We start from the raw sequence: 15,836 nt of genomic DNA on the forward strand, positions 1-15,836 counted from the left end.
CTAAGAAACCATTTCCCATTTGGCAGCTGTAGCAAAGCTTCCTTTTTCACAGATCTTTTTTAAAATTGGACGAGATCTTTTTTTTTTTTTTTTCCCCCCCCTCAGATTGCTTCTCCCTAATCCTCCAAGCTAATTTAGGGAAGATAAAAAAAAAAGAGGCACTTGGCAGAACATCCCTCCTCGATACCGAGCAACTGCCACCCCCACAGGGTGCTGTGCTGGGAGCCTGGACCCCAGCATCCCCCCACCAGGGCTCAGAGTCATCTTGGACATTCAAGGGCCTCCCAGGAAGCTGAAGTTGGTGCAGTTGACACACCAGAAGGACGGGATGGCATCCAGAGAGAACTGGACAGGCTGGAGAGGTGGGCCTGTGTGAACCTCATGAGGTTCAACAAAGCCAAGTGCAAGGTCCTGCACCTGGGTCGGGGGAACGCCCGGTATCAGTACAGGCTGGGGGAAGAAAGGATGGAGAGCAGCCCTCTCTGCTCTGCTCTGGGGAGACCTCCCCTGGAGCCCTGCGTCCAGCTCGGGAGCCCTCAGCACCAGGAGGACATGGACCTGTTGGAGCGGGGCCAGAGGAGGGCTACTAAAATGATCCGAGGGGTGGAGCCCCTCTGCTCTGAGGCCAGGCTGGGAGAGTTGGGGGTGTTCAGCCTGGAGAAGAGAAGGCTGCGGGCAGAGCTGAGTGCGGCCGGTCAGGGCTTCAAGGGGGCCCAGAGGAAAGGGGGGGACAAGCTTTTTAGTAGGGCCAGCTGGGACAGGACAAGGGGGGATGGTTTTAAAATAAACCAGGGGAGGTTTAGACTAGATATAAGGAAGAAATTCTTTCCAGTGAGGTTGGTGAAACCCTGGCAGGGGTTGCCCAGAGAGGGGGTGGAGGCCCCATCCCTGGGAACATTCCAGGCCAGGTTGGCCAGGGCTGTGAGCAACCTGATGTGGTTCAAGGTGTCCCTGCTCCCTGCAGGGGGGTTGGGCTGGGTGACCTCTAGGGGTCCCTTCCAACCCAAACCATTCTGTGATTCTATGAAGGAGCTGAAAATATACAAGTTGCTTCTGCATCCAATACGTTATCACTTGAGCACACAAACCAGCAACAGCCGCCATCGCAGCGCTGGGGACCGCAGCTCTGCTGCACCTCCGGCGCCTCGGTGGCTTTTGCAGAAAAGCTGGCAGGAAGAACGGGTTTCTGAGAGAGACAGCAAGTCCCCGGGAAAAAAAGGTTAATAAATCTTCTGTTATAAGAAAGGAGTTTGGTAGGAAGAAGCCCAATGATCTGAGAACTACTAATTACTTGCTTTTCAGCAAATAATCCCTCCCCTAGGAGTGCCAGCGCTGCTACGTGAGGATTAGGCAGGGAAATGCCATATTGACGACATCCAACTATTCATTAGCCAAGCTCTCCCCGTTTCTCTCTTCAGATCAGCTATGAAAACGAGTCAGAGACGAGCTCGGTCCCTTCCTCAAGCTCTCCTGCGATCGGGTCCTGCCTGGGGGGAGCCAGGGCCACCAAGGACCCAGCACCACCGAGCCCTGGCGCCCTCAAACCGAAATAACTGCACCCACTAGAGCTTTCAGCAGCTACCAAGGTAGGTGGCAATACCCATAAATATCCATCAAAAAAAGTTTTAGCGAGGAACGTGGGGTGGGTTTGCTCCTGTCGGCCACCCTCGCCAGCCCCTGCCGCTGCCCTCGGCAAAGGGCCCTACGAGGAGCTGAGTTGCACGGCCCCAGCGCGGCGAGGGTTCGCCAGCCTGCCGAGATTCGGTGCCATGTTTCTGTTTCTGCACCGCAAAGCAGCCCACCGCCTTTTAGAAAGACCGCTCTCCCGGGGATCCCCCGGGATGTTCGGCAAGGCGCCGAGTTTTAGCGAACTGCCTCGATTATCGTAAGCGATTGCACAACGCGGCTGTGCAATAAAAGAACGACAACAACAACAACAACCCCCCAAGTTGCAGACGTGGAGTGCTTTTTGGAAGGGGACCGAGTCATGGCCATCTGCCAAATTTGTTTTCCAGGGATCAAATGGTGCTGAAGAGCAACATCTTACCAAGCCACAGCCCACAAGCTGAAAATACTTTGGATTCACCCCCTGCTCGCTTCCGCAAGCAGCTGGAGAGCTGGTGATCACCTTACCAACACCAGAACCCAACCCTGCTGCTGCGGGTGTCACCCCAGCCCAGGCTCTAATTTTAGAAGAGTAAACCTCTGGTCCTTCCTCTCACTCAAAGGTTTCAACCACCATCGGCCAAAGCTAGCGAGAGATGTTCCATGCAAACAACAAAATTAGCAATTCTGGTCTAAAGGAAGCACTAAAACTGGCAGCAGTAAGAGAAAAAGATGCACAAGCAGACCCACTGGCTTTCTTTTTTAATGTTAAAAGAAAACCATAGATAAATCAAGACGTCTCCATCTTCCATCCGCTTAAGAGGAAAATAAAGGACTGAGCTGGTGGCATTGAAAGAGAGTAGTGATCAACCAACATTGTTTCATTAAAAAGGGATCTTTAGCTCCTTTCAGCAGGCATCTAAGGATGGTTTAAGAGCACCTTTAACAGTGCCTTCCTAATCCACCCATTTGACTTGGGACCACACCACAGGAGCAACACGAAACCAAGCCTGCACGCATTAAACGGGTCAAAAATTCATTACAAACTTTGACGCATCTCAAGAAGTAGAACCAGAGTCACCAGAGGAAGGCACATTTCTCGTGAGGCTTCAAGGAGGTTCTCTCTTTGTCCTACCCTACTCCACAATCCACCTTCCTAATCCACCCATTTGACTTGGGACCGCACCACAGGAGCAACACGAAACCAAGCCTGCACGCATTAAACGGGTCAAAAATTCATTACAAACTTTGACGCATCTCAAGAAGTAGAACCAGAGTCACCAGAGGAAGGCACATTTCTCGTGAGGCTTCAAGGAGGTTCTCTCTTTGTCCTACCCTACTCCACAATCCAAACAGCAGATCAGAGGTTTGAAAAGAAATAGGAGGATCTCCAAAACCCAGGAGAAGGTTTTCAGATCACGCAGAACATGCATGGCCACGATGCTCTACCGAGCGCGAGCAAAAACCGGCTGTGCCGTAGGCAGATGGCAAGAAGACCACCGTGGGGAACGGGCAACGCGGGGCCAGAAGGGTTCTGGGAAAGCTTAGGATGAACATGAAAGCACTCCTAGCAGAAAGGCCTTGCGGCCCAAGTGCTCCCCCAGCATTTGTAGCTCTGATAAAGATGCCAAAAACCTGTAAGTGTGCTAAAAGGAACCACGCAGTAGATAAATATGTATTGGGAAATACCCTTTATAGCAAGAGACTCGAAGTCATTGAAGGAGGAGTCGATCTGGTTGGTTCTCAGTGACTGAGCTCTAGACTGGTGACCTATGAGGTGTACTTAAATTCAGTAATCGCGAGCACGGCCACCTGAGACACATCTAACTAGACAGAAAGACCAGAGGCTGAAACAATACAAGGTCAGACTACAAAGAGGAGGCAGCTCTTCAGGCATCAGGATAATTAACCCCTGGCCAAACACACTTGGCTGCAGCAGCCTCACCAGGAGTTTTGACATGGCTGGAGGCCACCTCCAGCTCCAAGAACTGCAGGGCTGGCATTTCATGGGTGTGGAGGGACAGGAGTCCCCAGGAACTCAGGAGCTGCTGGAAGGGCACAGCAGCCAGGAGCCACACCACAGAGCCAGCCCCACACCCTTCCGCCGGCACAGGCTGCCTTCTCGCACAGCCCAGCATCCGTAGAGCCAGGGAACCAAACCTGGTTTGTCATCAGGCATAGAAAGGGATGACGAGGTCAGCGCAGGACAGTCACAAGCAATAGCGAGATACCCAACTGCTGGGACTTCTGCTTGACTTGAGATGTAACGTGACCACGTGTGCTTCAATAGACCCCAAAACGAGAAACTTGGAAGCTCCCTTGCCTTGACTTTACAAGTTTCAGGGAGAAAAACCTCGTAAAGGCGTCGAGGACGACCACCCTGGCTGCACTCAGCATCACATCCTCAGTGGCCAAATGGGACCCTGACACCTAGCAGAGCTGGCCTGTTGGGACAACTCTTCCGAGAGCAGCCACAGCAACCATGACATCCCAACGGCAAGGGGAAAAAGGGAACCCCCCCTCGGTTAGGGAAGTCTGTCTTTGCTGAACTCAGAGCGGGCAGCAAAGAGCAGTTCCTAGGAACAGCCTGAAGATATGAAATCTTCTAAAAAGCAGCGTTCAATGCTTTAGAGGTGAAGCAAACCAAGCTTTGCTCATTTGCTTGCTCCGGTCTCCTCTGCCTCCATCAATTTTGGGAAACCCAACTCAGGTAAGTAATGTACTTCAATATAACGCCAAAGAAAGCAAAAGGCTGGTGCAAGGCTAAGACTGGGTTCTACTAAAGCCACATCCCAATAATTCCCAGCTACGCCTGGCCTGTAGCTCAGTACAATTCTGTCCAAATGCACAAATACCAATGAACTAACACACAAAGGCCATTTCCACTCCAAGTCAATTACTTTTTTTTTTAATTCAAAGAAAAATGGTATTTTAATAAATACTGCAGAAACATTAACCAAACATACAAAGTGACTTCAACAATTAAAAAAAGTAATGAATGTCCTGTTTTATAACAGTTATAACTTATTTTTTCCACAATATTTAAATACAGAAAGCACTTACCAGCTATTTTGTAATACTGCCCTAAGCGCACCATTGCATCAGTCAAAAGCTTATTATGGTGGTAAAAATGTCTTTTTGTGGGAAATAATTGGAATGGTTAGGGTTTGGTTTGGGTTTTTGTTGTTGTTTTTTTTTTCCTCCTTCTTTTATCAGATGAAACAAAGTGCCGGGAACACACAGAACTGAGTTTTAATTATGGTAACCCTTTACCTTCGCACAAGTCAACGTGAACACAGCTTTAACACTTCAAAAATGAAGCATTGCCCTTGGGAACAGAACGCTTGTCCCTCAACAAGCGACAGCCACACTGGTGAGAGCTTACAGCATCCTTCTTTTGAGAGAAGCTATGGAGTTAAGTGGGTCAGTAAGCAGTTCCAAACAATTTTAAAGGCCAATTTACTTAATGTTAACAATAGTATTCAGTACGCAGAACGGAATTTGACTTAACTGGTTCACCAATGTTTCACGACTGTTGTCTGGATACATATATATTAATCCTAAAGACTATGGGCAGTACCCAGTTTCCACTGGGGACCCCTTAAGGCGTCACAGTTCTTCAGACCCCGTTCCCTCACCGCCAGCAAACACAGGCTGCAGCAAGAGATGGCCGCCCCAAAAATAAGAGCATCGCAAAAGATAACCTGGCTCTGCTGGCTCATTAGCAGATTCTTGGAGGGTTTGTGTTTTGCTTTTTTTTTTGCAAAGATAATTGCAGTGAACCAGATCACAAAATAGCACTTCTCTGTAGCATTTACAGAGGGCTAGATCCTGGGATCCACCCGGCTCTCCAGCTCAAAGCAGGAGTCTCAGGGCTTCCCCCAGATGGGCAGTAAGGCTTAACGAATTATCATGGTTGTAAAACCAAGGATCATTTGTCATCATAGCTCTTAGCACCTTTCACTTCAACCTACAGCAACATACCCATACAGCACACCAGAACTGGAGATCATTTCCACTCTAAATTACAATCACAAAGAGGAATGGAAAGTCAGAGTCCTGCAACGGACGGGCAGGCAGTTTGCCCACCCCCCACACCCTCCCCAATTTGAGCCGTTTAATCTCCACAGTGCAAGAGCACCTATAACACTGGGAAATCTCAGACGGGTGTCTTCATTACCAACGTGCTCCAACGTAGACTGCGCTACCCTCTCGGGAAGGCGAAACTCCAGACTTCTCACATACAGCATTTTCCTCTAGGTGACGCACAGGCCTCGGTATACTCTCCATTTTAACGATGAGCTACTAAAAAATTAGATCATATCCTTTGGAAAACCACCTATAAGGTCACAGGGATAGTTCCTTAATGAGGAGGGCATATTAATAACATCTTCTTTTAAAAAAAAAATCCCATTAAAGTATTATTTTAATGAAATCAAAGTGGTAGCATCCAGGAGCAGAGCGTTAATAAAAGAAACAAGCACTGTCCATGACATCTCTCCTTTGCAGTGTTATTTTCCCATTCACCCTCTCTTTTTCTCAGCACATTCAAACGTTTTTCCCTTTTATTATTTTTTTTTTTTGGCATTTTCTTCAATGTATCATTTCCTGATGCCACCTCGTTTAGAGCCATTTCTTCTCGCTGCTCAGTTCCTAAGTACAGTCTCACACGACAGGCGAAGCCTCCGTTAAAGCACTGGCATAAGCCCTCATTAAATACCATGTGGCTGTGTACTTCATTGAGCCTCCACCCCTCCCGGACGCTCTCTTCCTCCTTCTGCAGGAAATCAAGGTCCTTCACATCACCGTGCAACTCTTTGCTTTGTCCTTTCGCAAGTCCGTCGCCACTGTGGAAAGTTCTGGCCTGCCAGGCATGTGTGAAATTCGCTTTGTTGCCCTCTGCGATTTGTTTCGTTTAACATTTTTATTTGTTTTATTCACACACGCCAAGGTGGCAACATGAAAAATGTCTCTGACACTGTTTTCTGACTGTAAGGCTGAGCATTCAATATATGTAGCTGCTCCAATCTGTTTGGCCATATTTGCACCCTAAGGGGAAAAAAAAGAACACGCAATCAATACCAAGTTTCCACAGAGAGCCAAAGCAAACCGTACAATTACTTTTCAGCACTGTTTTCCGTACACAATGTTTTGTGAAAACCAAAGCCAAAGCGCCAGCACTACAGCCAGCAGCTAATTTTACAAAATAAACAGAGCTTTGGTTCCAAGATGCATTAAACGAGTACCCAAGCATTATCTCCTATGCCAATAAATACAAATTGGAAGGGAGAAGATAAGCCGAGTGACCTGCAAACAACTGCAGAAAGCCAGAAGTGTATTGGTAGGACCCATTTAGCAATTTCACCCTTACACCTTAACTTGCATCTGTGAATCACGTGCTCACTGGAAAAGGTTTGGACCTGGCAGCTTCCAGATTTAAGCCTGCTATCTCCAAAGAGAAAATGTATTTGGACTGCCTTAAGGGCTGGCTCGCGTGGCCCTGACCTGGAACGGAGCCTGTGTTACATCTCCACGAAGGGGGCAAAGGTTGTAAAACGGGGTCAGGGACAGCTATATCGCCTTGTAGCTAGGGAACAGGCAAAAAAAAAAAAAAAGAAAAAAGGACATTAGTGGTTATACGAGCCCTTCTTTTTTGATTTTAAGTGCATTAGAAGTCCAAGCAGGGCTATTTGTTCCAGCAGCATGAGGAAAACAACACACAACTTTGGCAGCTGACAATACCCCAGAATCCTGTTGTGGATTTTGCTATTGGAAGACAATGCAGCATTGTGTGAAAAAAACAGAGTTGTTTCCATGGAATTTTACTTCTGAGGGATGAATCTTTTTAGTAAGTTACGAAATCCAACCACATCCTTGATGTGCCACTCCTCGCATATTCATGGGCCCAAGATACAGTCAGTCCAACTCCTCCTCTTTGCTCTAGTGCCAGGCTGATGGCACTAATCTGGACCCACGTCTTCAGTACGCACTATTTACACGGCAGTGATACAGCCATCTTCTTATCAGTTCTAAGTGGGAGCAGCTGATAAAGGAGTATTAGTTTGTAGGACAAGGCCACCCCACGGTTAAACATCTCAGCTCCTACTAACCAAGCCTAGCCTATACCTTAGGGCCTCAGAAATGTTTGCTAAGGTGTTGCTGACTGGAAGCTGGCCAGCGTACTGGAGGCAGGGTGTCACCATCAACTGGCTTTATCCTCCCAACATGTCCCTATGAAGTTAAGAGGAACGGGGGAAACCTCACTCCTTGATCCCATGTCGACTTAGCAAGGCAAGGGAATTTAAAAATAAGCTGTGCATCCCGACCCAGGAGGACCCTTCCCTAGAACTAGTGGGGGAGAGTGTTGGGTTGCTTCATGCCACCAGGGATTTGGCAGCCACAAGAGATACAACCATTGCTCAGTCTAAGCTTTTGCTTACGTACAGATGAAATTATGGGAGTTTGCTGAAATATGGGCTTCCCCATAACACGTACAATTTCCCCTCTGGCTGCCAAGTCATAGCTTCTGGCTTAGCCCTTTGTCTCCAGCTGGCTCCTGTTCCTAAGGGGTACAGGCTAAGCTGTGACACCAGGAGATGCGATCGTCAACTCCAGGGGACAAAACCACCTGCCAGTAGATTTTTTTTGATCGCTATCTATGGAAAGGGCTGCGACATGGTGGTTTTGCTGAAGTACTGCAAAAAATGTAACACATGAACTTGCATATGTAGTAAGTGGCAGACAGTATTTCCTTCTGAGTTTAATATTCAAAGAAAAATACCACAGAAAATTACAGCTCTGAGGCTGAACAACAGGCATATATGCACATGCAACAGTGGTAGTTTATAACCAGAAAGACATCTTCCACCATAAGCAGGGTTTAAGGACACTTCTGAATTGTCTTACATTAAGCTAAAAACCTGGCACTTAGTTTCATACAAAATTGTCTGGGATGGAGGGATGTTTACTGAGTGAAGTGTAGAAAAATGCCATAACCAGCCTACGCTGTCACAGTAGAACACTCCACGTTCTAATTTAATCAAGATACTCAGTTTACGGTATCTTTGCATTTTCAAATGTAAGCATGCTGTAGGAGGCTGCATCATTGGCAATCGCGTATTAGGTGCTGTTGGTTTGGAAAACATGAAGTTGTGGATAAAACATCAAAACCTGTGTGATAGCATAGGATATACACACTAGCTGAAGTTACTTCTGGAGGTACTGTTCTCACCCTTACGCCCTGCAGGGTGTATCTCAAACCACCACTGATTCAGCTGCAATGCACGATACCCATGTGTGACTAATAAGGGGAAGTTCACCTTAGAGCCTGGTTTTCCCATTCTCCACCTCCTGCTCTCCCACGGCCCGATTCCTTTCCCTTTCACCTCGGTTTCTCTGTCCCCTGATGCCTGGCTCCAAACTTCTCACTTTCCCAGCAGCAGAGAACTGCTGCCAAGGATTAAGATGCTTTCTGGATCTCCTGCCACCTTCAGAGGCAGCTACACTGTGTTTGCACAAATGATGTTCAGGAAATAGGATTTTTAAGGGGTCATACCATATGCAAGGCTTGTCATGATGCTGAAGTCAAATGTATGATACAAATCCTAAGTTTGACCAAAAAATTTTACCAATTTGTCACTAAATAAACAGGACATCACATCTCTGTTACTGTTTTGGCCTCTGTAGGCCCAGAAAAGCAGTAAGTTTGTTTTCAATTCACTTAAAAGGCTCTTTGCAATCAATTAAGGCTACAAACTTGTGACACTTAAAGCATGCGTTGTGGGGCTGCGTGATTTTCTGCTGCATGCAGTCTGTGGGTAGGCTTTGCCTTTACTCATAATGGTTTTCAAATTCACCTCCAGCAACTACTGGAGTACGTGCATCTGACTTCTAGGATGCACTCATGTCAACGGAGGGAGAAGTTGTTCATAAAGATGACTCCAGTGATAGAAAAGTGTCTTATCTTCTGCATCTAGGTACAATGAAGGACGTGGCACATACCTGATCGTAGGACACGGGTGTCTGCCTGTGGTTGGAAAGTTCCACTAGCGTGCTTACATCTGTGCGCAGATCTGACTTGCAACCAACCAGAAGCATTTTGGTGTTCGGACAAAACTCCTGGATCTCACCTTTCCACTGTAAAATTTTAGGTTGTTACTACACTCGAGTAGTAGAATGTTTAAATACAAAGAAGCAATAGACACAAGATGAAAAGTTTAGCAAGTCGTGACATTTCATGGGGAAATGCTCTTACGTAATAGTTGTATCTACCTTCAAGCTAATTTCTAAAGGCATTGGTTCCAGCAGAATCTGGTCAAGGATGATCTCATACACTCAGTAATTCCACTGACTCACTATCAAGAGGGAATGAGTCGAGATTGTTTACCTACATGAGTAAAGGTTTGCAGACCTGTCGCTCCTCACAAGCGGCAAACACCCAGCCGTAGCCATCTACAGACAGGAACCAACCAAACTTGCTGTCACCACCTCCAGTGGTTCCTCAAGACACAAGCTAGAGAGGCAGGTCTTGTACAACCACAAAATAAGCGTCGTTATATGTTGCCTCACAGCTACATCCTCACACCTAGAACTACACAAATCTGTCAAGGGTTCAGCTACTGTGAACCAGTAATAAGCCCTTCAAACAGAACTTGTGATATATTCCTTGGCTTTCTTCCCCCTCTATACAGTTATTCTGATAACACAAGCAAGCCAAAAATCTCACAGCATAATCTGCGCAGATCATACAATCCCTAGAATTTAAGGATATCATTTGGGTTTAAAAGCATATTAAGAAAAATCTCGTACAGAATTAAGCAACAGTATAGTAACCAACATTATTGGGGCAGAAAAGGACAGTTCTAGATGCCTGTTGGCACAGTTAGTAGCTGAGAGAACAGTCTCAAGTATTTTCTGCAGACTGTTCAGAACATTGTATGCCACTTTGTTCCCAATGACACAAGAATCACTGGCCCCAGCTACAGAAAAAAGGAACTTCAGATCATTAAGCCTTAAAGACAACACTGCAAAGTTGAGTCACGCCCAGTGACCAAGGAGAGGACCAGGACCACCTTGCAAACACTTGATGATCAAAATTCAATGTTTTAACTCGGGGAAAGCCTGGCACTGAATCTTGGATCACTGAGTTGGGAAAAATTCTGAAGTTTGGTGCAGGGTTGCATTTCTATGCCGCTGCTAAGGCCTTCTCATGGCTTCCAGAGGCATTTGTCACTGGCTCCTTCTGACTTCAGGCGGAGAAATTATGTAAAGCCATGGCAAAAGTCCAAACACTTGGCAGGCACGTTTCAACCATCCTTGCAACATGGCAAAGTTTCTCAGTTCTGTCTGTTATACGAATATAATGTGAAAGACAATACCTCACTGCACCCAGCCCTGCACCTCACACCACCCTCAACAACTCACGGCTGTCGAAGGGCTGAGGAATAAGAATTTACTTCACTCCTGAGCGCCTCTTAGGGAGGTTTTGTTTTCAATTAACATTCATCCCTTTCAAACAAATGATCTCAAATTCTAGCAGGGCAAAGTGCGGTCCTCTCATCTCTCCATGAAAAGAAACAAACTGAAGTTTCCAAAGTAGGAAACAGGACCACTCCTCAGAGATTTAAAGACAAGCTACTCAAACAGTTCTGTACTCAAACGTTTCTTGAACCACTTGCCTTTTTTAGCACGCTGTCAAGAGTTTCTGGCCGACTGATGTCAAAGCAGATCAGGACAGCATCAGAATCTGGATAGGAGAGCGGGCGGACATTGTCATAATAAGGAGACCCTGCAGGGAAACAAACAACATTTTTATTAGTTTATATTTTTCACTTTCTGCAGTCATTCAAGCTTATTCAAAAAGTTCAGAAAGGCTTTCAGCAAAGCTCTTTAATAGCACCCAGCTACCACCTTTTCTTCAACAGCACCATATTCCCAAAACACTCGCTGCAGTTGCTCATTTCCCCACTTCCCTTTTGTTTCTCACCTACAAAAGCAGCAGCTTTCCCAAGTAATTAAGAGTGATGGCACCCCAGCGATCCATCTCCCACCAAAAGCTTGTGATGTCCGCAGTAACAAGGAAAGGGAAATCGGGTCAGCCCAAGTTTAAGTCCCAGCATTAACCTGCAGGGATTTGACTCTGAGAACAAACCCTTAACCTCCAAAAGGCTCCTTCAAAGCAGATTTGTCACAGTCATGCTTTCACAGGGGGGGAAAAAAAAAAAAAATCAGAAAGTTTTGAAATACAATAGTTTTGATTCTTCTAATTTAAGACAAATAGTTCCAAGTGCAAAAAGCCTCTTTAGCTGTCATGGGTATCGGCAATTTTTAGAAGAAACTCTTGCTTCAAATTAAAGTGTTTGTTGCAGGACTCCAGCAGGAAAGAATCCCAGTCCTGTAGGCAGGCACACAAGTTACCTGCCACAGAAAGCCTCACCAATCTGTAACGCAATATATGCTTGCAATAAATGTTTATGTTTAGCCCAGAAACCAAATTTTTATCAACGAGATCAAAGCTAATCTCATATTCTGATGGAACAGAAATAGGTCCAATACTGCACTTTGTGCATGTTTTACTTCCAGGGCTGTTAAGGGATACGCTGCTTTCTTTAAGAACTGTCACGATGTGCAGAGTTACAAATACATCTCCAGTGTCGGAAATCTCATTTTTATCATCTGGTGAATCTGGTAACAGGTTTGGGGGGGGGAAAATTGGCCTTTTTTCTAGGAAGTTCCAGGCTCTCGGCCACCATTGGGTTTGACCTTCACTCTGCTGAAGCTTCACTTCCCAAGGAGAATGCATTTCTGATTTAGAAGGGTACTTAACAGTTAAGTGATCCAAAAGGATAAGGGCTTGGGCTTTAAAATGCATGCCTGCAACTTAAAACGCCTTTTCTTAGTTATTTCCGTATTTCCCTCTCGTGAACCTAAAATACAGCACAGAACATATGCAACAAGAACACAGCTTTCAAGAGTTTGGGGGTTATCAGCTAATTATATCACCCATTTTCCAACTATCTAGAACTAATTGGCTGTAAGGTCTCAGAGGCTGAGCAGACTATTAACCGGATTAGAGAAATTCCTCAAGTTTTTAACTGACAGACAGCTCATGCTGTTGCACAAAGCAACGTGTGAACGTATCGCAGATGACTTCAGTTGGACAGCTTATACTGGAAGGAAGGAGTCAAGAATCCCAGGAATGTTGTTTTTGCAATGAAGAGTAACACATGGGGAATGAAGCATTACCAAACTAGGTAGCAGAAGGTAATTTGTTGAACGAGACACTATTTTATTCAAATGCTCATCTTCATAAATGATGTCAATCTAACAAAGAGGCAGCTGTCAAAAACTGCTCTTCAAGAAACAGTTAGCTGTCTTCAGCGGTAAATGACATGTTAGAAAGAAATCTAAGCGAGCTGAGCTGACCGGTAGAGTTAACTATTTGCTTGAGCTCAGCTTTGCTTGCAGCGACTATCAATAAGCATTCTCTACTACTAATTATTCCCCAGCTATCTCCAGCACCGCTATTAGTGCCTCCTTCCTGGAGCCCCAGGGCCAAGTTATTTGCCCCGGACAGATGAATTGCAGAGCAGCATGCCGTTAACTAGCCACCCGCACTGCTCTGCAGCATTCAACGGGCCAAAGCACAGACCCAGCTGGCCCGGCCGCCAGCGAGAGCCGCTGCCTGGCTAGCACATCTCCCTGCCGCGCGCGGGCAAGCAAGGGCAGGATTGGCGATCATTAACGCCTGGCCAAATGGTGGCTGGCGAGAAAGGAGTCGCAAAAAAGCCTCACCCAGAAACTAATTCCTTAGACACATACCTATCCTCTCACTCACCAGTCTTCAGGGATACAACACACCATATATGTCCATCAGCACGTATTTATGTATACATACAGTCACCACCTCCAGCCCAGAGACTCCTTTCTACTGTGTCAGCTGTAGCTCTGCTTGTTTTGAGGGTTTTTCCTTTTTAGTTTTCCCTTCTGAACCTCTCATATTAAAGATGCTGAGCTAGAATAAGCGCACTTTTACAGGCAGACCTTCTGCTGGGATGCAAGCTCCGGGGAATATTTGACACCTCCTTTTCTTTGGGGTAGTGTGCGGCAGAACAAGTGGGAACCATTTAAAGTACTCGGGCTGCAGTACCAACAAAAGAAATTTCCCGGTCTTATTCAACAGCAATAACTAAACCTTTATTACCGCTCAAATAAAGAGGGGCTACGGCCCTCGCTGTGCAAGCCTATTCAGTCTGGCATTTCATCGTTTCGCCCAGAGAAACCCTCAGAAGCCAGGAATCTCAGGAATGAGGCTCAAGTCTGAACAGACAACTTGAGCGCAGCCCAGTAAGGCCGCCCGCTCTTTTCAAGTGGAGTTCTGCAGATTTGAAGCCATGCCAACCCTAGAAAACAGAAGGAGAATGCAGAGCCGCAGCTACGGTATTTGTGGAAAAGAATAAATAAGCCTATTTGTTTGTGATTCTGCTCCTAGAAAATAAAACATTTTTGTCAAGGGCAACACAGATGATTTTCCTGTTTTATCAAGGAATTGCTGATAATGCTGTAGTTCATCTTGCTTCGTGGTAGAAGTATATTCAAGCTGCAGCCCCCCTCTTTTAATCTGCTTGGCAGCTTGAATAATTTAAGCCAAAATAATTTAGACATTAAGAACGATCTACTTTTAAACCCTTTTGTTTCACACAAAGCACAACACAAATTCAGCTTTTAAACTGAAACACAAGCCCTCACCAGCAAGATGGTTGGCTTTGGTCTACAGAAGATACCAAAGCTTAGGTTTAAATGTTGCTACCTTAATAAAGAACAGAATTACATTGTTAAAAGTTAAAGCATATTTCAATTTTTTGACAGCTCAGCACTACTCCAAGGCACTCGATCACGGAGAGGAGCTGGTGCCCTATTTGCCTGCAAGACCCAAAGCCACCACCAGTTCCAACCAGGACGTTCAGCCCCATGTCCCACCTACAGAGCTGAAGCCCAGCAGCTCCTGCTCACCACGCTGCTCAGCCCGCGTGGCCCAAGGGAAGCGGTGCTCAGTAGCAGGCAAGACTTCACTATTTACACACCACCAAGCAGCCATCAGGCATTACTCTTTGTAGCCTTTTGGACTCCAGTCAACTGAAAGAACAACAGCATTCTCACTCCCCAAGCCTTGGGCTAGCTAATTATCAGCTACATAGAAAACACATCAAATAGTGCAGTGGCTGCTCCAAGCAGCTGACTCGCTGCTCATGGCTTTCCTCCTTCCAAATCCACCTGAGCTGTTTGGAGAAAACACAGGCGATTTTGTATACTGAGTATCACAGAACACATCATCTCCAAGCACACGAATATCACAATATTCACAGCACCTCGAACAGAAAACAGGACTTTGGTAGGTGGCTTAGCATTCCCAGTCATCAACCCTAATTATTTCCACTCTAAAGGGGAGAAAAAAAACCCAAAACGATAAAGGCTAGTTACTCTTACTCGGCCATGAAAAAAAAAAAAAAAAAAAAAATCACATGGCTCAATATGTCCAACTTGCAAGTGAAGTGGAAGGCAAAGACCACAATTTGCCATTTCCTTTACAAAGCTTACTGCCAGCGACCTCAGGAAAAGAGTAACTTTAATTCATGTACATTTTGGATGTCTTCGGAAAGATTTCAGCAAAAAGCTTTGTAATTAATGTTATGTTTCTATACAGACACTGAATACATTGTGCACATACAAATCACAGTAAAGCTAACCTGGCTTAAAGCTCTAAGGCCCTTCTGGATTTAATTATATGCAAATCCCCAACAGTGCATAAGCATTTCTGGCCCTGTTGAGAATTATTTTATTGGAGTATCCAGTACAGTTTCCACGGTTCAACCAATAAAAGAGGGACTAAAAAAATGTTTTAGGGAGACACAGGTATGTAAACCTGATTAACAGTGTGATTTCTGTGCCACAGCTTGCTGCTCTACTTGCAAGAAACACAAGTACCAAAAGTAGTCGCTTTTAATGGAAGGAGCCAAAACCTTAGTAAATGCACATTAAGACCATGCCTAGGGTAGACAAAGACGTCTAACACACAAGTATTCTTCACAGCGTCCACAAGAACACAAGAGGAAGCTTCAGCCTGAAGAAACTTCTAATGCTCTACCTAGCAAAACCAGCACGCAGCTCCCAAACAGCTCAAGACCGCCGCACCACGATACCACAGAGCACAGTAATTTATGGCATAGTTAGAT

The 15,836-nt window shown here is 45.8% G+C and overlaps 1 protein-coding gene across 1 annotated transcript in view; it reads right to left on the reverse strand.

Moving 5' to 3' along the window:
- Positions 1 to 6,246: 6,246 nt before the first annotated feature.
- Positions 6,247 to 15,836, reverse strand: part of RND3 (Rho family GTPase 3) — a 35,688-nt gene continuing 26,098 nt past the window's right edge. The window contains exons 3-5 of the mRNA XM_035898941.1: positions 11,283 to 11,392; positions 9,607 to 9,741; positions 6,247 to 6,654 (exon numbers count right to left, since the gene is read on the reverse strand). Coding sequence (XP_035754834.1) covers positions 6,403 to 6,654; positions 9,607 to 9,741; positions 11,283 to 11,392 — 497 coding nt within the window. The 3' untranslated portion in view covers positions 6,247 to 6,402. The remainder of the gene's footprint in view (positions 6,655 to 9,606; positions 9,742 to 11,282; positions 11,393 to 15,836) is intronic.

The sequence above is a fragment of the Egretta garzetta genome, unplaced genomic scaffold (assembly GCF_000687185.1).
Source record: "Egretta garzetta isolate BGI_Z169 unplaced genomic scaffold, ASM68718v1 scaffold208, whole genome shotgun sequence".
Taxonomy (NCBI): domain Eukaryota; kingdom Metazoa; phylum Chordata; class Aves; order Pelecaniformes; family Ardeidae; genus Egretta; species Egretta garzetta.